Source organism: Anas platyrhynchos, chromosome 2 (assembly GCF_047663525.1).
Source record: "Anas platyrhynchos isolate ZD024472 breed Pekin duck chromosome 2, IASCAAS_PekinDuck_T2T, whole genome shotgun sequence".
Classification (NCBI taxonomy): domain Eukaryota; kingdom Metazoa; phylum Chordata; class Aves; order Anseriformes; family Anatidae; genus Anas; species Anas platyrhynchos.
The window spans coordinates 33,269,062-33,291,553 of record NC_092588.1 but is presented as its reverse complement, the minus strand read 5'-3'; the positions used below and the strand labels follow the sequence as shown (position 1 = coordinate 33,291,553).

Genomic DNA, 22,492 nt, shown 5'->3' with positions numbered 1-22,492 from the left:
CAGGAGGTTGCTAGCAATAGTGCCAAACTACATTTAAAGTGCATTTCTGCACGTGTGTGAATACTGCAGGGTTTTCAAGAGAAACTTCTTGTGTAGGTAGACAAGCTGAAGCCTCTGCCCCGAGACAGGAGCCTTGGAGCGCATTAAGCACTGAAATGCCATAATGGAGATCAGGTGCGGTGTCTGATGAGCTCCATACTATGGTCTCTGTGCTCCCCTCTGTATCTGCAGGGAGCAGGAACTCTTTCTTCAGATTTATGTCAGGAAAAGCTCTGTCTTAGCCTCCACCGGAGTCTCTTTGGTGAGGCTTTTAACCTGTGGCTTGGGAGGTGCTTTAAAACTGCCATCTGTGTGTGCTTTTCTTCAGGCTGCACAAAACTGCGGGACTTGCGATTATGACAATCAGTCAGTCCGCTATTTGGAGAGTTGTTAGAAATCCTGCTACTATATGGCCCCCCGATGTTTCTGTAGTTTCAGAGAAGAACAAGTACCACCACCTCCCTCCCCACCCAGTCACTTGCCTTGTTTTTTGCCAGAGTGAGAATTAGGCATGAGTTTGACCAGCAAGAGGACCTGAGATGATGACGGTTTCTTAGACATGACCTTTATTTACTGTTGCCTCAAATGGAGGGGGCTGAATGAGCCACCTTGCACCTAGACAGCCAGATGCCTGCATTTGGTCTCAATTTGCTCACTCAGAGTGAGGAGAGCTCCGCCACATCCACTGCAGCAAGCCTCATGCTCAGTGCAGAGCCCGTCTGCCATGAATACAATCAAGCAATAACCTGAAGATTACTGGACACGTTTTTGTGGCTGTGCCTGGGGAATGGCACCAGGTCGGTGGGGTCAGAGGCAGGTGAGCACTGTGATGCTATTGCTGACACCTGTGCTGGAACTGACAAAGGCCTTGCCATTCCTGCTGTTGTGGAGCATGGGAAGCTTTCTTCTACTGTGACTGAGGATCAGTGGGAGAGGAAGTATCAAGCTGTACCTTCAGCTTCCAAACAAACCAGTACAAAGTACATTTGCTAAAGTGTTTCTCTGTGGTGACTGTAGTGGGAACACACTACAGAGGTGCTGTTAGTGCCAAGGAGACCACACTGGCAGTCTCCTTGTCACATTCTCCCCAGCAAGCTCACCCTCTTGTCCTGAGGACAGGGTCTTCAAGGAACCTGTTTGTCCTTTCTTTTGCTCTTGTTCCCCATGGGAGGAGGCAGTAACACCGTTTGTATTTTGTGTGCTGGACGGTACTGCTAAGGCACAGACTGAGCCTGCTTCTGAACTTAGCTGGCTGCTAAGATGAAGGAGCAGAAGAATTTCTGCTCTTGTTGCCATTTGGGCAGGTAATGTATCCCTGAGAAAGACAGTGTGCAAGAGCTAAGTATTTCTGTATTCTGCTACCTTAATAACTTGAGGCTGCCAGGTGCCAAATGCCTCTGGAAACCTTCCAGTTCTGTGGGAACTGACAGGCTCAGCTTGTTCCCGACTCCTTTGCACGCCACAGAGTCAGACCCTAGAAAAACTGCAGACTCTTAGCACAAAGGCTCCTCATCTGTTGCGGGGAGAGTGAATCATACCCCTGAGAAACATGAAATAGAAAGAAGAACTCCACATTTTTTAGTGACTACTGACTCTGTAAGAACATGATACACATTACTCTGAACGCCTGTCCCAGAGGTGAATCAATGGCACTGTATCTTGCACCATTTCCTTACAGTGCTGTATGAGTCACTTGGGTTTTGAGCCCTGGTTTACACACTTCTGAAATCTCGTGCAACGTTGTCATGGCTGTTATGCAGTGGTTCTTTATGTGTTTATTACAAGGGGTTTACAAGAGGTATCCATCTATTTTGGATGAATAGATGATTTAAATACCGTGTTGACTGATCTAACACAGTAAGTTTGTAGAAGGTGGTGACACGGGGAAAGGAAGTTTGAACACAGGCTTTGGCATGATAGCTAGTTGTTCATTCATTTTAATTGCTTTTTGTCTTTTTTTTTTTTTTTTTTTTTAACTCATTCTTTTAACTGCCTACCTGTGAATGATAAAGAAAGAGACGACACTGTCATTGCACACATGAACTGATGTGGTTTTACTGCATTTGGCCACACACTTCAATGAAATGCGCTGGTACAGAGTGCAGCCACAGGTCTTATCTCTGCTGCTACTCCTTTCACAAAAGAACGCCCTTAACATCAATGTTTTTCCTTCCTTAGCTTGATAATGTTGTAATCATACCTTTTGCTGTTGGTCAGAATGCAGAGATTAAAAACACTCAGTTGATGCAAACGGTGGGTCGATACAACACACAGAATGGGGTGTAGATGTGCTTCACACAACAGAGAGCAGAATCGAAGGGGAACATGTCGCTTGGAGGCAAGACGCCTCTTTAATTGATTATGGCAAGGAAAATCAAATACCATATCTGCTTTTTCCTGGAGTATATCAAGACTGATCATAACTAACATCTGTTCATGTTAAGCAAATACTTGTCATGATTTCAACTTCTGTTTGCATACAACTCTGAGTAGTGCATCTTAAAGTCATACATATTCATATAGAATGAAGAATGCATAATGTCTGCATAAAAAGATAAGCTGTATGACTATATATGAAGACAACAACTACAATTCTCACAGCACTGTCATTGGTTAATTTTAAAATATTCAAGCATTATTTAAAAAACAGTAAGCTGAACTTAAAACTACACTACGAAAAATTGTATAACTGAACCAATGCTGACTTCCTCAGTATTAATCAATTTTAAAGTTTCTTTTTTTTTTTTCTTTTTTTTTTTTTCTTTTTTCTTTTTTTTTAACCTAACACTTTTGTTAATTAGTTGTCATTTTAACCTCCAGTAACATGATCAGATTTCTTCTGCCTCTGGGCAATTGAGTTATGCTCTGATCTTGAGTTCTAAGGGAAATGTTCAATTTTATTTTTTTCCACAGTTGAATAAACAGTACCATGTATACTATCTCATGTTAGAATAGTGTTGTCTTCACATAAGACTCAAATAATGGTATTAGTCATTCATTTCCTTGTACACATACACCCTATTGCGTGTTGACAGGTTTATAAGGATGCAGTGGCAGCCGTGGGTGCTGGGAAGCTCCTAGACGACAGCCTTTGAATCCTTGCAGTCCTGAGCAATGGTGCCTGAGTTAGTCTGTTTATTGTCTGCTTTCTCTCCCAGATGCTTGACTTGTCTGAAAGATTAATACATTAACAAGAGTGGTAAGGTCCAGGGTTGCACATCTTTAAGACATGTTTATTAGCAGATGGCACATGAGATTCAAAGGTCACTGTGGAAGGTAACATTTTAAAGTGAAACAACAATATTTATGTTCAAATACTATGCTGATGAGATCATATGGAAAAATGTTTCTGATTAAATTAGTTTATAAATAACCACGATATATCTATCGAAGACTCCAGATGCCACTTATAGTCTTCTTTCTCCTATTCTATTACACCCTAATTTATTTAGTAATACCAGACTTTCTCTTTATGTAAACAGACTAACAGCTGGAAAACAACTTCTATACTGGACAGTCAATCCCACTTTCCTAAATAATTGAAAATCCAGTGTGAAACCTGGGTCTATTTTCTGCTACTTAAACCTAATATTCCATATAAGACTTTTTAAGACCTGAAAGGATTTTTAACTTACTTTTAAATTCTCTAGGGTAAAATTCACCTTACAGACATAAGGACTTACTGGAAGATAACAGGCAACATCATGTGCTATAACATTTTGACAAAAATCATCTTATGCTACTTAAAAAGAATCCATACAATAAACAGAAAATCCTGTTCCTTAGGATTTCTATAGGAAGATTGACTGTCTCATAGTTCATTACCAAATATTATCAGTAACGCTGAACCTGAAATCCTGTTTATCCTCTCAAATTGTCAAAAACTATATGCAAATTCGAAAGGAAATTTTTTTGCACAGGTTTGAAAGGGCAGCTAAGCTCTTAATTAACATTTCTTATCTCACATGCCACACAGGCATTAAAATGCAGAGGATTTAAATGGTACTTACTTTTCAAGTGATCCATTTTCAACTTTCATAGCCCCTTCCACTGGATCCAGTCCTTGTTCTGAAAACTGTTTCAAGGCACTTAATGCTGCCTAAAGAAAAAATGAATTGTTAAAGAAAACACTAACACAGCTGTATTAAAACCAAATGGAAAAAGGTGTGTATTTTGGTATTTTGCATCTAAATCTTTTCCTGTATGTAGAAATCATTTAGACTGCACAGCTAATAAAGAGGGTACAGAACAGTGCCATGATAAACAGCTGTGTTTGTGCATAGATTTGGGGACACCTTCTTCCTGGGTACATGAGTGACTTCCATTTGTGTTAATGAAAGCTGCATTACCTACACGAATAACATGATATACTTTTAGAATTCTTGCCTTTGTTCCCTGTAAAGTCTCTCCAGCTTCCTCATGTGTTTTCCTAGAGCTTGCGCTTCCTGGAGCGCCTATGATGCCTGCAGATGATTGAGGAAGGTGTGGGCAACAGGGCAGCAGGGCACTACCCCAAGACTGGATCTTGAACAATACAGAAGAATGATGTCTTATACATAGGCCAGTGAACTGTACTAAGCAAGGTGAACCAATATGGATTGATTATGAAGCACCAGCAACAGAAGAATGATCAATTTTTAGCTTTCATTTTACTGCATGATTGCATATTTTATTAAGCAGCTTCTCTCTCAACTTCATGAGTCCTGCTTTAGTTCTGCAAAGCACATTGTTCCTCTTTCCCCTAACTGCTTTGGCAACAGACAAATGATTTTTTGTAATGAATTTAGCAAAGGTTGGTTATGAAACTGTCAGACACCTTGTGCCTCACTTTGAAAACACAGCCAGCACAATAAAACAATTGAAGTCCATTCTGTCTTGAAGGTGAAAGGCAAAGCAGAGTTGAAAACCAGATTTTTCTATTTAATCACTCCCACCTAATTTTAAAGTATTAATCACAGGGAAAAAGAAAAAATAGACACTGCCACCCAAGGTAACAACACAAACACTGGAACTGACTGCAGGCCATGTGGCGTTGTTGTTCACAGTAAGGCCAGCAATTGCTGTTTAGAAAATTGGAAGTCGTTCTCTTTTTCGTTGTTGGGATAGAAAGAATCTGTCTCTATCTTCGTTTCCCATTCCTTTTGGGCAGCAGGGGCTCTGTCCGAAACAGGAGCTGCCATTGTAATGAAGTACTAGATTTGCTCTCATACTAATTCTTTGCCTGGATTCTCTCAACAGCTCCTTCCCTTGAAAGGTATGTTTATACAACTTAAATATTATTAGACAATGTGTATTTTGGCAAGATGAATAACAGTGCAAAAATTGCCAGGCTGCCCTAAACTAAAAGACCATGCATCCCGGATTTGTCTATAGTAATGACTAGCTGCTAAAGCTACAGAAGGCTGCATGAGGTACTCCCACCCATAATGTGTGAAGGTGGAATCCTTCTAGTCTGTAAGGCTTTATGTTTTTTGTCCTAGTAAACAAATGAAAAGCTAAACAATTCTTAAACTGTCTTGCCAAATATCAGATTATTGCTGTTACTTACTCATCCACTCTTCCTTTGCCATGTGTTCTGGGCCCCCTGTATCTGACAGCAACCCTGCATTCTACTTGCTCCTTATTCCCATCCATTCACATAATTATTCCCTTCATTTTAAAATCTCTGCTGCCCACATCTTACTTTTTATTACTTTTCCATGCCACTGCTTGTCCCATAAGGGCTGAAGGAGCATCAGCCCTTCACCTCAGAAACAACTTCTCCCACTAAAGTATCTATCAGTTTTATCACCCTTCAGATTCTTCAATGAATAAATTCTTCTTTTCCTCATTTTTTTTTCTGTTTTTCTTGACATTTTGATATATTTGCATTTTCTTTTGACATCTCTTTCTCTACCACCGCACAGTGTCTGTTACAGTTTCAGACGTGTATTCTCAGCTCCTATAGGCTCTGATCACCATCTGCCTTTCCATTCTTGATCTTGACTGAAGAGCAAAATCACTAGGTTTGCTCTAGCCAAACAATTCCTCCTAGTGGCAACAAGGTTTTTTTATCTACTCTTAACTTCTGTTTGTTCCAGTAACACAACACCTTTCTTCATCCTACTTTCTCCCTTCTGCTCCTCTTCTTGGGATTCTTCTCATCACAGTGCAAGCACTACTCAGCAAGTGAGGATGGGGGGATTTGGGCTCCTGTGCTTCCTTGCACAGGACTGCTTCTATGTTGTACTTAGTTGATCATGGGCTAGCAATGGTCTGCACCAAACAAACCAAGGAGTAAGGACTGGCACACAAGAATCTCCTTTTTTCTCAAATCCATGTTTCCTGATCAACATTAGCAAAACAATCAGATCTCATTTATTCTTATGTATGGTATAGCCCAGAAGGCATTCCTAAGCAGCAGTGTAAAGAGAGAAGGAAGCTAAGACATCTGCTCCTCCTACACAGCATTACTGCTACCTCATCTGCTTTTCAAACCCACCTTGTTTACATTTTTAAATACCCATTCTTAGCTTCCTGGTCTGATGTGTGAATTGTAAACTTGTGGAAGAACTGTTTGTTCAGGTTATTTGTTTGTAGAGTGGCTTAGACGGGGAGCCCCTAATCATAGTAATAAGTAGTGTCACGATTTGAGATTAGATCACAAGGTGATTAGGTGAAATGCAGAACAGACTAATGTTGATCAGTGGTCACCGAAATCCACAGATCATCAAGAGATTAATTGGACCAACACAATCCTCCTTTCCACAATTGCTTTGAATAAACACATTTGTTACTCGTTTCTGCTTTACTCATAGAACAAGCTATTGCAAGGCGGATCACATAAATTACAGAACAGCCTTCATGGTTGCTTTCCAGAAAAAATGCTTTGGAACATCCTGGAGAAACATGAGCCAATGTCTCAACAGGAACAGATCATGAGGGCATCTCTTTTCCTCCTCCATCAAGAAGGGAAGTGCTGAAATACAAAATAATGAACTCCTTTGCCTGTAAGCACAGATTTTTACTATATGGATGTCAAGGATGTAAATATGGAACATCTAGAGGAAATATATAAAATGAAGGTAAGATTCAAGGTGTTGTCTTAATAAGACAACAAGCATTTTTAAAAACAACACAACATCCAAATCCTAATGCTTGTAAGGTGTGTCGCCTCGTTTCTCCATCTCACACTTTTTCAAATTATGTCCTTCCCAAGCTCAAATGTTAAATGGTAAGATCTCAGATATATTTCTGAAACTAGATTTTAAAAGGGGAAAGTAGTGGGAAAGCAGTCCTGCACCTGTATCCCTGATCTTCCAAGTGGAGGTGTCAGGGTGTTTGTGTGAGCTGTGCTGAAGAGCCAGCCCTCTACATTGTCCTTCATTGCTGGGTTTCTCTCCTTTGCTGCGCTGGAAGCTGATGATCTCTTTGAAAGCTCAGGTTTCTCACTACTGAGTCCCCACTCTCTATCTTCTGCCTCGGTCCCATATTTTTTCCAAGCCATCCCAGTGTCCCTGGTCTTCCCTTCATTAATATCTGCTCCAGAGTTCTGACTTCTTTCATAGCAGAGGAAAAAAACCCCTCTACTTCACAAATTTCCCTCTGCCTAGGCCCCTTCTTTTTCCTGCTCCTAAATGCTCTCCCATGCAGGAGCTCCAGCTGCTCCCAGCTTCCAGAGCTAAGCTGCCCTTCCTCAAGCCCTCCCAGCCTCCTACAACTTACAGCCCCTCTTTATCTTCCAGTTTCCTAATGTATTCCAGGTTTACATGAGATTTGATTTCTTTTGCATGGAAAAATGTCTCTCTCCCTATCATCACCTGTGGGGGAATCCTAACTACTTATATCCTGACTTCTGCAGCAACATTTGAATTTTGGGAATGTTCCTTTCCTTTAAAATGTCCATTAATGGGAGGTGACTGATGGGCAGTAGAGGAATGATAGAATGGGCCTTACAATGCCACTAAAACTCTCCCTTTTCTTTGTTCCAGTTCTCCCATAGCTCGTCCGTATTTGGGAGGATCAGCAATGCTGAGAGAGGTAATTAAACAATACCTTAACAGATGACCTTAATGGTACTCCTTGCCCTGTTGTACCCCTAGACATACATGAAGATGCTGGATTCAGGAAGGAAGCTGGTAGCAGGGAGGCTGTGACCTGAATAATCAGCAGAGTGACACAGAGCCCAAGTAATCCGCATTGAAGAAGAGTTACAAGCAGACACTGGGCTAATTTAATCCATGATTCAATTGTATTAGTCCCAACAGATTTACACAACTTGGCTTAAATATAACTTGTGAATGGCAGATAACTTAGGTTAAATGAAAAGGAAAGAAAAGAATGGAACATTTGACAGCGAATCTGGTGAACAATTTCCTCTTTTAAAGGCTCAACACTTCCTTCCATTGATATTTTTCTTACAATAGAGCATCTGCACAGATACAGAGAAATTTTTCTCTCCCCCAGAAGATTTTACAACTGTTTTGTGAGAGAAGCCCCATAGGTTACAGAACAGATGTCCTTACACATTTCTTGTATCACTTGTTTTCTGTGTAGCTACAACAGTGCCAAAAATACGATGCCAACAGGATGCACTGCACTGCTAGCTGTTTGTCTTGGCTGCCATTTCCACTATTAGTGTGTGTGTGTGTGTATCAGGATGGGGATGGATGTTTCCAGTCATTTTTTAGCTTTCCTCAAGTCAATTGGCAATTAGTAAATAGAACTGAAACTTGTGAATATTCTTCCTGTTTCTCACCCTGGGGATTAAGTGTCTTGTAATGACAATCTAGTAACATTAGATCATACTTTCAGCAAGAATTGCAGACAGGCACTATACTACTCCATGTGCATTTAAGCCCACATCCTCATGATAAATTTTTCATGTTTGTTTTAGTATGTGGCTTGTGTTTTTCCTCTTAAATCTATATTGCATTTCACATTATTCTATGAAATTGAACATTGTAAAAGTTTGTTGTTCTCTGTGGCTCTTCCAGTTGATTTCTGAGTCTTCAACATCTGAGACAATCATAATAAATACTCTGCTTAGTATTGTTAATTTACTGGTGAGATGTCTCCTAACCTCAGTTCTCTAAAAACATGAAAAAAAAATATTCAGCTTGGACTTAATCAGTGTTTTCTGAAGACGTAAAATTAAAGGCAGAAACACTTAGTGGTTCAACACTAGACAAAGTCAGGGTCCAGAGTGGATAATGAAGTACAAGATTTTATTGTATTTAGTAGCTGGGTCTGAGTTCAAGGTTGAATCTGCAAATGACTCAGTGTGATCATGATGCCTGTAGCCATATGACATATGCATGAGCAAATATCAGGCTGCACTGAAAGCTGTGGTAAAAATGATAGGCAGATAAATCCCTGGTCCTTGATTTCACTTTCAAGCCAAAAGCCTAGACAAGAGCAGAGTTGGTGCATGAACTAATCTCCCAACTACTATATTTACTCAGTATTCATATGTTTTCTACACTAAGAGAAAAGATGTCCTTCAAAGCAAAGAGGCTCTTCCCTGCTCCCTGACATTTGAGGCCTCAAAAGACAATATCATCTATGAAATAACACTGCAGCAATGCTGCCTGCATCAGTAATGAGATGCACTTCATGACTTTTTAATATGAGGCTTTAAATTTCACATTTAAAAGCTATTGAAAAAAAAAAATCATCAACAACACAGCTGTTGAGGTGAGCTTGAGGACTTAGTGTCCCAAAGCAAAGCAACTGTTTAAATTTGTATGTATTTAAAATTATTGTTCTTGGTGATTGTTTTTTGCTTTCTCTTGGTGAAGATATTTTTGACCAAGCTTCTACTTTGCTTTAACTTGCCCACACCCAAAATTGCATGCACACACAAATGCACAAAAGGAAGATATATTTACACATGTAGACCTAGATACATACACACAAAGTAGCTAAGATTTGACTCCTCCACACCTACATTAAATCCTCCTTGACTTACCAGGTTGGCAACATAAAAGCTAGCCAGAAATTAGCTGACAGGTATTGCAAACAAATTCCTTTTCCCAATAGCTTCTGCTGTAAATGAATTCACTACACTGCATGCAGTAACTTTTGTTAAGAGTTCTTGTCACTTTCCTCACAATGTGCCGTTCTCCCCAGATGATTAGATTTCATGTGAACCAATGTTAACATCTGTTTAAAAATAAAATTCAGAAAGGCTTTTCACACTGTACAATGTAAACCTTAATTAAATGACTTTAAGCCCTTTCCTCACACATTTTATGATATGCATGAAAAATGGAAGGTTATAATCTGATTAGCTCATGTAGTTTACATGGAAGTAGCGTTTTCCAAACTGATTAATCTTTCCACAAAGGAACAGTCACCTGATAGGCACTAGAATTAAGGCTACTGATTGCACCTGTCAAAAGACATAGGTTAGAGGATAGAAGGAGCCCAATATCTTCAAACAAAGAATGATGATTCACGGATGTAGCTTAGAACAAGTCCCACGCAGTAGTTAATGCTATCCCCAGGCAACTCATGCAGCCAGCACTTAAATGACACGCAATCCACATAGAGCCTGACCTTGCCAGCTTTCTTGGGGGTAATCCTAACGTAAGGATTAACTGTTCTTGAACATATTTTCCAATATATTACACAGAGTTTCTATCAAAAACAGCCTGTATGTTACCTTCTTTCAACTAGTTTTATCAGACACGTGAATTCACAGTTTGAATTCCTCCATGCCTCTCAACATTCCAAGAAGTGGATGGAGTGAAAGGAATTCAACACGGAACTTGGTTTCTGTAGATCTTCACCTTCAAATATCTACTTAAGTAAATGGGCTGGTTGAATTAACAGTGGAGAGAATCAGACACTTGTTTATTTCAGCATGTGAACTACCATGCTAGAAAACCAACCACCATTCTTGGGACTATACAATAATTCCAGAACTAATGAATATCAAAGCATTACATTAAAACCCAAGAAACAGCTGCATGATCATCTGAGGTGAGACAGTTCCATTGCTTTAATGGTGATTCAAGAGTTTCTGGCCATGAGGAGAGAAAACCATACTGAAAAGCACCTAACTTTTAAAATAACGAAAAGGTATGCTTTTTTACAAAGAGTACGTGATTAAATAAAACTGAATGTGAAACTTAATACTCATACAAGACATTAATCTGGGGCAGAGAGGTTAGTCTATTTTCCAAATTTAGGTTTCATACCTATCTTCAGGTAGGCATAAGAGATGAAGGAATAGCTAAAAGATCTATAAGGGACTCAGAGGAGATGTTCTTAAATCTTTGTTTTCTCAGACACTTTTCTCTTCAAGTGTTCTCAACTGTGAGGAACAACATTTTCAAGTGCTAAAAAAATGCTAACTTTGCATGATGGAAACCATCACTTCTTTCTGAACATCTCAGAAGAGTTTACTCTTAGAGTGTCTACTCTCAGAGTAGATAAAGTTTACTCTCCAAGTATCTACTGAGGTCTGTCTACACCCTCTAACAGTGAAGCAAGGTTTTAAAAGTTCAGCCGAAGCATCAACAGTTAAAATAAGTCCTGATCAAGCCTCTTTTGTCAGATCATTTCAGTACCTTTCCAGTCTTTACTGGATCTGATTGAAAAGTCTGGAAGTTCTTCTAAAGTGAATTTATTTCTCAATTCAAAACATATTTTTTCTTCAATTGTTACAATTGAAAGAACGAAGATGGAAAGAACAATGCATCATCAGAGTTTACCAATCAGTACAGGGAAAACAATTTAAAATTTAATTTCCAAGCATTTAGACTTTACCAAACAGCAATTAATATTCAAATCAATCTTGCTTCTAATTTTGTATCTTCAGTCAGAAGTTGTTTAAACACTAACTTTCAGAAGGAGGTAGAAACCTAGGTAATATAGGTGCTTTCAGTAATTAGAGACTTCCAAATGAGAGCATTTAGATGGCTAATTAGTGGATGGATAAGTAGAGGTAAATCATAGAATTTAGACAACACTAAAAAATGGCTGAGAAGCTGCAGAAAAAAATTACAGGAGATTTTAAGGAACATGGCTTTAAACCTAAAACTGAAAACAGCAGAATGTATATCCTCAGGCAAAATGCTGCACCAGCAGGGAAGAAAGGCCATGAATCACTGTCTCTTTCATCACTGATGGCTGGAAAATATCCTTGTCAGCTGCGTTCTCAGAACAATTTGGTTTATTTAATTATTTATTTATAGGCATTTCTACACATTGCTGTGTAGATTTGCAAGTCCACTGTCATTAACCCTGTGTGGATTGCGGCAGAAATTAAGCTCCTGATTTAAAATAAGTGGACTGAGGTTTTGGCAGTGTAACATTTCTGGGTGACTTTGAAAATGCATTGGAACAGACAATCCCCTTCGTCAGTCTGACCGCCACAGTTCCCTTCTGTTTTGAACATTGCTACCACAGCTTTCTCAACATAGCTAGCAGTACTAAATAAATGGGGTAAAGACCCCACCATTCCCCACTAGGGAATGGGCCCTAACCCATATTAGTAGTGTTAACACAGCCAGAACTTGTTTTAACAAAATGGATGAGTTTTAAACTGAGTTGCATTTTAACAACATATAAGCATTTACTCTGTTATCTAAGCAGTTTTCTTAGGTAACTGCTGATTTAAAGTCATTTTTAGAAATGGCTATTAAAAAATTGCTATAAATTCTCAGAGAAGATCCACAGCAAAATTGGCATACAACAAAGCAATGTAAAAATTGTTATAGAAGATCCACAGTTAAATTAGTGTGCAACAAAGTTCAAACTGTGAAGTGTTACTCAATACTTATTTCAACATGGTTATATTTCCACATAAAGTAAACTGAACTTGTAAAACACACTCACTAGTGTTTAAATGCTTTTCATCTCTACTTGCAAGTGTCTTCTTCTTCATGAAAGAATATGGCACAAAGGACCAGAGGTGTTTTTATTATTCTTGTTTTTAAAGATAAGGAAACTAAAGTAAAGGGAGGGTGCATGAGCACAAAAGTATATGGCCCAACGGTCAGGCAAGAAAATAAGAATCACTTTGAAAGATTTACATGCATTTTATCATAGCCTAACATAGACAGAGGGAGATCCTTAAAAAAAAAAAAAAAAAAAAAAAAAAGGATGTAATGATGGAAAATAAAACCACAGGCCTCACTGTAGCCAGAACCTCATTCCTTTCACTACCACCCAGCAAGGTATAATCTTCCCATTAATGTTAAACACTTTTCACAATCTAGCAGAGAAAAAGCCTCACTTTGAAGAGAAGCAGGCAGGTAAGAGCCTCTAACAAATTTAGAATTAGTTTAGACACGGGAGCGATTTCATAAATATCAGATTCCTTGGTTTTAGCAATTTTAAAATGAAAGAATGTTTGTTCTTTCATGCCAAGCCCATTGCCTTCGATTATAAGTGTGTGTCAGTCTAAACATGACTAGAAACCTGAGTTTGAAGACAAAAGCAACAGATTACACTTAATGCAAGGGGCTGCCCATTGGCTCATTCAAGCAGCACATTGCAGCTTGAACAATGGGGAGTTTAGGTCTGTGGATTCTTACATTACAGCATCTCTAACGAAGTCCACATACTAAATTGCATGCTATCTCTGCTTCTGTGTAACTCTACTCCTGCAGACTGCGTACAGGCATTCAGAGAAGGACACTTCCACCCTGAAAGCACTAGGGACCAATCCCCCTCTTCATTCTCCAAGTCTCATTTTACAAGTGTGCATGTACGTCCAACAAAGTACCAAATCTAGACTGACAGCTAAAAGTGTTATATTTAGCATACATGGCATCTAATCAGAAATTTGAGTGTTTCCAAAAGGCAAAAGTTTTTTTGATTCTGATCTCAGTGTATTTTTATACTGCTTTAGCTGGTATTTTTCTCCTGATTGAAGATGATCAGAGTCAGGCTCATTCAGCTACAGGCTGAAAATCTCATCTGAAGCAGTTCATAATGTAATTTTGTCCTTGCTAACTGTCGATGGCTTGTCCTCATCCCATTTTAACCTACAACCATCAGCTCCTTTAATGGAAGTGTCTATAAAGATCTTCTCTAAAATATGCTTTTCCAGCACACTTAATGTCTTTTAATGTCTTTCCAATTAAATCCAGATGTGAAAAGCTTAAGGAACAGTTCTCAGGACTGAAAAAGATGACATAAATCTTGCAGCTGACAGAGATCCCACTGAGCTCAGTTGGGGAAACTCACAGAGGACTTCTTGTGGGCCAGAAAAGCTGCTGGGTATAAAGACAGATGTGTATACTCCTATTAAAAATTTTTAAATAAAAACTGACTCCTACAATGAGGTATCCACAATTATCAGGGACATTACTAACTCAATCCCTTAATGTGCTGAGCACATCCTGTGTGGCACAGATTTCCCTCATCTTTTGGGGAGGCTTATCAGAGTTGAAGGGGGTCACATCTGTTAAGGAAAGAGCACCTCACCTTTCAGGATTGCAGCTCTTAAAGCAGTGCAGGGACTGATTCTGGAAAATGCTGTCTGTCTTCATCTCATACTGCCATCTGCCAGGAGATAATGTGCTCAGCAAAGTGGAACTCTGAATTTCTGTCTCCTTTACCTCCTCCATAATTAGGTTAGCAGATTAAATTGTGGTTTCATTACAGAAGAGCCCCCAAATGTGCTATTAATTAGAAATTCTTACTAATCTGGTGGGAAACTGGGGCATTTCTAGTGACTAACTACCACTGATGGGCAAGTGCTGTTTGTGCAGCTGTCAGTTTGGGGGTTATTTTGCTGTAATCACATGTATACTCTCAGATATTTTTTTTTCTTTTCACAACATTAGATTATTTTATTTTGCCCCTCCCCAACTGTTTGTAAATGCGGGTTCAACTCAAGCCACATCTTTCAGACAGAGAGGAAACCTCTCTCCTGTCTCCCCCCCCCCAGCTTGTGTTAAATAAAATTTCTAGACAACTGCCCAATGCCTACAGTTTCAATACTTTCCTACCCCCTGCTAATTGTTTATTTTTGAAATTGGTAAAATATCCAGACAGATCAATGATTTTTAAAGAGTTTCATGCTCATAAGAAGTAAGAGGAAAAAAATGAAAAATGTTCCAGCACAGAAGAAAAAAAAAAAAACATTTCTAATTGAAGATGAAGTTTGGGTCCATGTTTATTAGTGACAGGGACATCAGTAGAGATTCTTTGGATAGTATTACTTAGTTTCACTTTTCTAATGTCCATAAAAAGGTCTTAGCACTGTTTGTTGTCATGAGTGAGTATGTGGAAACATGAAACTAGATAACAATTAATGGATAATCTTGCATACTCATGTACAACAATAAACAATCAGATATGGGATTTAGACAATAGTGCAGGCCTAACTGAAAGTGTCAGGCTCCTAAACACCTGGACAAAATACTTGAAGATAAAATTCCTGCAGATCTCTGCTTGCTTTATTTTCCACAATGGCCAGCACTTTTCAGACCATCACTCCTGCAGGGCTGAAGGCTGGATCTGACTCCCACCAAATCAGTGTTTCATGACCATCACTCAGGAGACACGAGGAATGCCCTTCCCTTGGAATGAGCTGCTGTCTCCATGAGGATCCCAATCTTGGCTAGCTCGGGAATGAGCTCAAATCTCCTGTGCTTTGCTGCCAGGGACCACCAGGCCAGCTCTGATTTATTGCTTTTTCTTTGCAGTTTTATGATACAAGAATGTTCACTTGTAATTACAATAGCATTTTGTTGGCTCCCTGCCTTCACTTGGGTATGCACAACACCATATCCTTCATTCCAGCCTTTTTATGTCAAGACCCAAAATTTGAGAAGAAAAGCACATCAGAAGTATTATGAAGATGCTGCACATCTTGCTATTCCTCAAAGAGGTGACTCGTATGTATTTGTTGTTGGGGATGCATGACCAGCTGGATAGGACACTGAACTAGGTGTCAGGAGGAGAGCTGGTCAAAATTATCTCTCAGAAAAACACTGAATAAAGAAACAAACCTTTTTAAGAGAACATGTCAGTTTTGAGGAAAAACTTTCTAGGTCCTGGACAGAATCTCCAGTCAAAATATCACTGACAAGTGCCATACACAACCACTGGGCTGATGAATATGCTTGGGGTGACACATTCATACTTGCTTGTTCTTCTGTGTGAAAAATTCCAGGAGGTCTCTAATTCACTTCAAAATGAATGAAAATACTTGAAATGTTGATGTGTTATGTGGGATAAAAAGTCTGTTTCATTCAAAAGAGTGACTCTGCCACTAATCTGCTATGTGACCTTGGAGAGCAAATTTAGCTCAATATTTGTCAGACATATCCTTAGCTCCTGACTTTGAGATCAAGTAGCATATTTAGATCTTTTTGTGTGTGTGTAAATTTGATTTTGTTAATTTCAGCAGAGGTATGCACTTCTTCATAGGAAATTCCAGGTATTTTAGATACCATTTAATAGTTAACTGTCAAACAATTTCCAAGTCTTTTAAACAAAGAATACTTCTGTGCTACTTTAATTTATAGTGCCATATATGTCCCATTTAAAGTGGCTGTGATTAAGAAGAAACACCGAGCTTAGATTTTTCTACTAAATGAGAAAAGTTTAAAGCCAATAAACTGTATCTAGGGTTTTAGCTGGGAGATGAAATAAAGGGCACATTTGTTCCTGGTCACTGAGTTTTTAACCTGGGTCTGTTGCTCCTGCTGTTAAGCTCCTATACATTCCTTACTAGCACATAGCATCCAGCAACCCCAGCTCTCAGACTCTCGAATTAGAGGTGAACTGCAAAATAAAACAACCTTTGGGGGAGAGTTACTGTATGGCAAGTACTATACATTCTGACAGAAGAAGGCAGCTGCAAAGGTTAATTTTAAAAAGAAGACTTTCCACAGACATTTTAAAATCTTAAATTAGATGTATAAATTCCAACTCACCATTTAGATCTGAAGATTCTGGCAATATCTGGAAAATGTGGAATATGCTGCTGAATCTGGTGGATAAAATGCCAGCTTTATTTCACCTAGCCTTTTAGTACAGCACAGGAGATGTTGTGCCTTATGTTTCTACTCAGGTTTCTACCTCAGTTGTGCAAATACCTTTCAAGTGCCCCAAAATTCATCTTTACTGTACAACAAGGAGGAAAAGGGAAAAAAAAATGGTTTTCTAGCAACAAAAGAAAGCTATGCAATTTTTCTACCCTGACCCTTTTCCATACTTAAATTTGTATTTTCAATCACATTATGTTTTTTTTGTTTTGTTTTTGTTTTTGTTTTTTTTTTCAAATAAAATATTGTAGCCTGTCTTTTTACAATACAGGAGCAGTATCACTACTTTATTTTTTCTCCTTTTACCTCACAATCCTGTCTTTCAAGGGTATTTGAGAATTTCTTAAAGGTGAAATAGAAAATGGAGAAAGCCTAGTAATTACTTTAGTAATTCATCATTTCAATGATCAAGTTAAATGAAAACATCGCAAAAAAAAAAAAAAAAAAAAACAAACAAACAAACAAACAAAAAAAAAACAACCTCTAGTAATGAATTTTTTCTGCCTAGTCCAATGCTGCCATTGTACACAAAAATTCAACCATTTCTTTAGCAAATGTATCTTGAGGTGAAGGACTAGTCCTCTACTAAAATCAGTATAAGTTATTTTCCCATTCATGGTGTGAAGTGGCAGATGAACTTTTTACCATATTATTTCAAATTTTCTATTGCATACAGCTTTCCTTTTTAATGGAAATGCCAAACCTATCTGAGGATTCAACATCTACTTCCATTTGTATGTTGATTTAAGAAGGAATTGACTGTGTGTACCTGGATTTGCTATACAGACATTAATTCCTGTTTCTGGCTATTACTGCAACATAGGTAGAAAGATAAAAAGCGTACTTAGTGGTGAGGGATGGTGACTTTCAGTCACCTCCATGAATGCTGTCCTTCATACTTCTCTGCTAAGAACGGTATACATAGGGCACTATGTTGCCCATAAAGTGCTTAAAGTGAGACACTAATGACCAGGAACAAGATTTTCCCAAGAAATCTCACTTCTTAAACTCAGGAACTTCTCCAACTGGCAGCTCAGCAATGCAGATTAGGCACTCCTTGACTCTGATCAACTGAGCTCTGTAACTACAGACCTGCTTTTCCTCCATTTACAGTTACAGTCAGATATACATGTATATATATTTATATGTCCAGTAACTTTACTGAACAGCTGGCTTTTAGTCTGGAAGATCTGCTAACGGCTATTTTATCATTTCATCCTAGCACCTATTATTAAAATACATTAACCACAGCTGTCAAGAAGAGCTTATGCAAAATCTTGCTAGTTACATAATAACATGTCAGGATCGGATTCAATAAAGAATTCAGGTGCTTACAAATTAGGCACTGTAAGAGCAAGCACATCCTTGGAATAAAATCAAAGGTCTGAAGTTAAGTACTTGGTTTCTTTATTCAGTGTGAGATGAGAGTCGTGTTTCTCTGGAGGATGACCCAAGAAAGCCACATGCTGAATATGGAGCTACCTGCAGGCCATGAGGTTCTCCAAACCCAGAGGTGAACTCCTGCTCCTCACTGGAGTTCAGCTGCAAAGACAAAACCACAAGCAGAGGACCTGGGAGCTTGGTCAGACAGGATCTACAGACCCAATGGATCAGGATCTACAAAACCTCAAGACAGCTGGCTCTTCCAGGTCTTCTACAGACCAGGCCAGAGCTCACTGGTTTCACTGAAAAGATGATCCCCAGAGGAGGTGGTGAAGGTGAGAATTCCCTTTTTGTCCATGGCATGATATGGGAACACTTGTCCAGCATACAAGAGAGACAGATTTTAGTTTTCTGAGCTTTAAGCAGTAGGCTAATGATCACAATGGTTAGTGAGCATGCCATGATCCCCATATAATTTCTGTTCTTTACCCAATTCTTAATTTAATGCAATGTTCAGAAGTGATGAAAGCAGAAACTGCAATCCAGTACTTCTGCTTTTAAGTGCCTTCTTTAACCTGTAGGACACAATAATATTCCTTATTTTGCTTTCTCTGTGTGATCTTGTGTATTTTAATTTACTTTTTTATTATTTTTTTTTGTTATACAGTGTCTCTGATTATCTAGGTAGATCGATAAATAGCTGTACTTGCCATAGAGAATCTCCTGTGTTATTATGAATACCTTCAGGCTGTGGAAGGAACAGGGCCTGAGTTCATGTTTCCTCAGTAAGTTTATGTTACTGTGTAAAACACGGAAACCACTAGCAACTGCTCCAATCACCGCTGAAAATAAAAGCCTTCAGGATGCTATTTTGTCTAATATTTTTTCCGTATGATTCATTTTAATTACCATACTGCTGTATCTTAATAAGAGATTTTATTAAGATAAATAATTGTAATCCTTAATTAGTCAAGCTGTTTTTATGCAAATGAATTCCAATAAGCCTGCTCATGTATTCAAACCCTATGAGAGGATTTCCAAGATCAGACTACAAAGAGTTTTACTCTGCCATGATAGAGTGGTGTTGCTTAAAATCAACACACTCACGGTAAAATATATATCTATATATAAAAAACTAATGTAATAATAAAAGCAAAAATACTAATGTAAATTAAATGGCACTAAGACATTATGCCCAATTTAATTTAGCTCTAAGATTTTAATACTTGTAGCCCTCACATAAACAATTCAATCTTAGCATAAAGGAAAAGCTAGCTTTGTAAGGCTGCCACCAGAAGGGGAAAAAATACACTCATAACCATGCATATTATACAGCAATATTTCTCAAGCACAAATAAGATCTAACTGAAACCATGCTTGAGATAACTGTCATGCTATCAAGTTACAATAAAGAGAGAAGGAGATCAGACTTATTCTTTCCTTCACAATGAAATCAGTATAAACAAATCATATAATGTTTGGACACCAAACTCCTGAAACAAAGAAGCCTAGAAAATCTCTTAAAACCACCCACAGACTCTGCATGCTGGCCTGTGATTATACAACTGGAGAAGATCATCCAAACTGCGATGTAAACCAATGTCAGTCTGCAAATGATAGTACTACAATGGTTCTAACAAAAAGTAAAGCAAGGCCCTGGAACAGTAAGGAATACTTTTTATGTTTATCTAACCATTTTCCCCACAAACGAGGAATACTTTTTTAAACTTAGAGAAAGAAGACCACTTAGTCCCCATACTGAGGATAATAGCTCTCTTGTGTGTCTTTACTAAATTGCAACACACATCCAGCTATACAAAAAGGAGTCTGGGACCACTAGTAAAAGAGAAGGCTTCCTAATGCACTCTAGTGCCTATCTCATTTCAACCTGTCCCTCCGTGAAACCATCTTTTCCTCATATTTACCTGCTATTTGGGAATATTCAGTCTAGTTTTTAGAGATATACATGTATATGTGCCAAATAGCATATCTCTATGTCCTACGGCCTACACGCAAAAAGAGATGCTCAGATTATGAAATGCTTTCAGTTTTCTCAGGAAAATACAGTGTTTCTGTAGACCATACTTCCACTTCAGAATTGTAGTTTTTCTCCTTCCGTGACAGCCAAAAGCAAATTACTCTAGATCTGAATAAACACGTCCCTGTCTAGAAGAGATGTGAAAGAGTATGGCCAATTCTCTGTCTATGGATATTGCTTTGAAAATATAAAACACTACGTACTTCTCAGGTTAGGCTTCACAAGGTGAAAGTCACATAGTACTAAGGACTCTAAAGCACAGGATTAAACCAGTTGCCCTGAAGGCAGGGTCTGTGATCTATCCATTTTTGTTCTGTTTCCACTCAGTTTAATACTCTATAAGGCTGAAAAATATTTTACTCAAATCAGAAGTTAATGATATGACACGCCTACCTTCCCTTTCCCAAATGCTCTGAAAAGCACTGGCATTCCTTTCTTTCTAGCTATGCCACAGAGGAATTTTATCATTCATATATTCATATATACTTAGTAAAGAAACTTACTTCATTAAAATCAACCACCCCTGCAAATTGGTTAATAATTTATATTTCCTTAACATTAATCTCATTCTTGTCTTTAAGCTACAATTGACTAAACTGTAACTTGGTATCAACCATGGGTATTAATCATACAAAAGAAAACAAAAGAAGTAATGAACTGACAAAGCTTGTTAGTCTTCTCCAGTAAGAGTGCAACAATTAACAATACAGTAAATGAATATAATCATTCATATGCAGTAAAAAAATATCTCTGTATAAATAAAAGGAATAAAGAATGGTAGCTGACAAAAACTCAACCATCTTGAGGGAAAAAGTCAAGCCATTTTTACACTTAACAGACTGTGAAAAATACCTTAAATATTAAGAAGTTATTATTTGTATTAAAATGAATAAATTGCTATTCTTAACAGAGTATCTTCTGTGGTATTTACATAAAGGCTGTTCCCTCATATTGTCATATATGCTTCTTATATTGCTGTATTGCTCACATTTCATCCTTTCTAGGTCTTATTTACAATGTTGTGTACAGCTAAAAGCCATGCCTTTTACAGTAGCACATGTGCAACATGTACAATTTCCAGTTGCATGTTGAGTTAACAATGCACTTGTATGAAGAGTGTTTTTCAGGAAACATAAGAAAAAATCTTAGCTGCTCTTAGTGATCACTAATTCTCTTGTGTTTAATAACAAGAAAGCAGGGCATATATGAAGAGCTATAGTCAGTCAATTTTCCCAAATATTTTGATATTAATTTCAATGTGAAATGTTAACTTATAACGCCTATAACTTGAATATAAATCATTTTGGATTCTAAAGGCTAAACAAAATTTTTAAAATTGTATTTTTTATATTGCACGTTCAGTCAGAATGTAATTCCAGCCCTTCCCTAAAGAAGAGGCAAGAAGGAGTTTTCAATAAACTGTGACCATCGTATGCTGATATTTTTTTCATCGTAGCTACGAGTTCACAATATACACTGCATATTTTAATAAACAACATGCTTACTTTGCTAATAAGTTCTAAAAAGAGCAACCCCCTCCTTATAGCAGCTGCAGCGACCCAGATGCCACAAAACCAGAATGCCTCTGCTATGCAGGGGAGGGGCTGGCTTTTCCTTGGTCCGGGCACATGGAGATGCCGGCTTGCACCAGCCATTCGCAAATACATTGTACAATGTGAGGTTTGGACACGGGGCAGGGCAGGAGTGTGTGCCGAACTGGTTTAACAAACAAGACAGAATTAACTTCTGTGTTGATGTACAGATGGCAAAGGAGTTTCAGATCTGGTTTGCCAAGTGGAAAATGGCAGCTCCAGCCCTGTGTCTTAGTCTCTCCATTACACCACAGTGCAACTGCCTGTTTTTTCTGCTTTGGCAACAGGATTAAGCTGTAGCCCTGAAAAATTGATTCCATAAAGAATACGATGTGCACGTGCTGAATAACAAATTCCCATGTCATCAGAGTTGATTATTTCTGATGAACAGCAAAGTTTGGCTGGCAGAGGAACTGCCCCTTCTGTTTGGCTTGTGGGAAGACAAC

At 38.4% G+C, this 22,492-nt stretch overlaps 1 protein-coding gene across 5 annotated transcripts in view; it reads right to left on the bottom strand.

Moving 5' to 3' along the window:
• Window positions 1–2,069: 2,069 nt before the first annotated feature.
• STAU2 (staufen double-stranded RNA binding protein 2) overlaps window positions 2,070–22,492 on the bottom strand; it is a 168,843-nt gene continuing 148,420 nt past the window's right edge. For all 5 annotated transcript variants that reach the window (XM_027452356.3, XM_027452358.3, XM_027452357.3 and 2 more), the window contains 2 exons: window positions 4,050–4,138; window positions 2,070–3,210 (listed from right to left, as the gene is read on the bottom strand). In XM_027452356.3, the coding sequence (XP_027308157.1) occupies window positions 3,117–3,210; window positions 4,050–4,138 (183 nt within the window). In that variant the 3' untranslated portion in view covers window positions 2,070–3,116. The remainder of the gene's footprint in view (window positions 3,211–4,049; window positions 4,139–22,492) is intronic.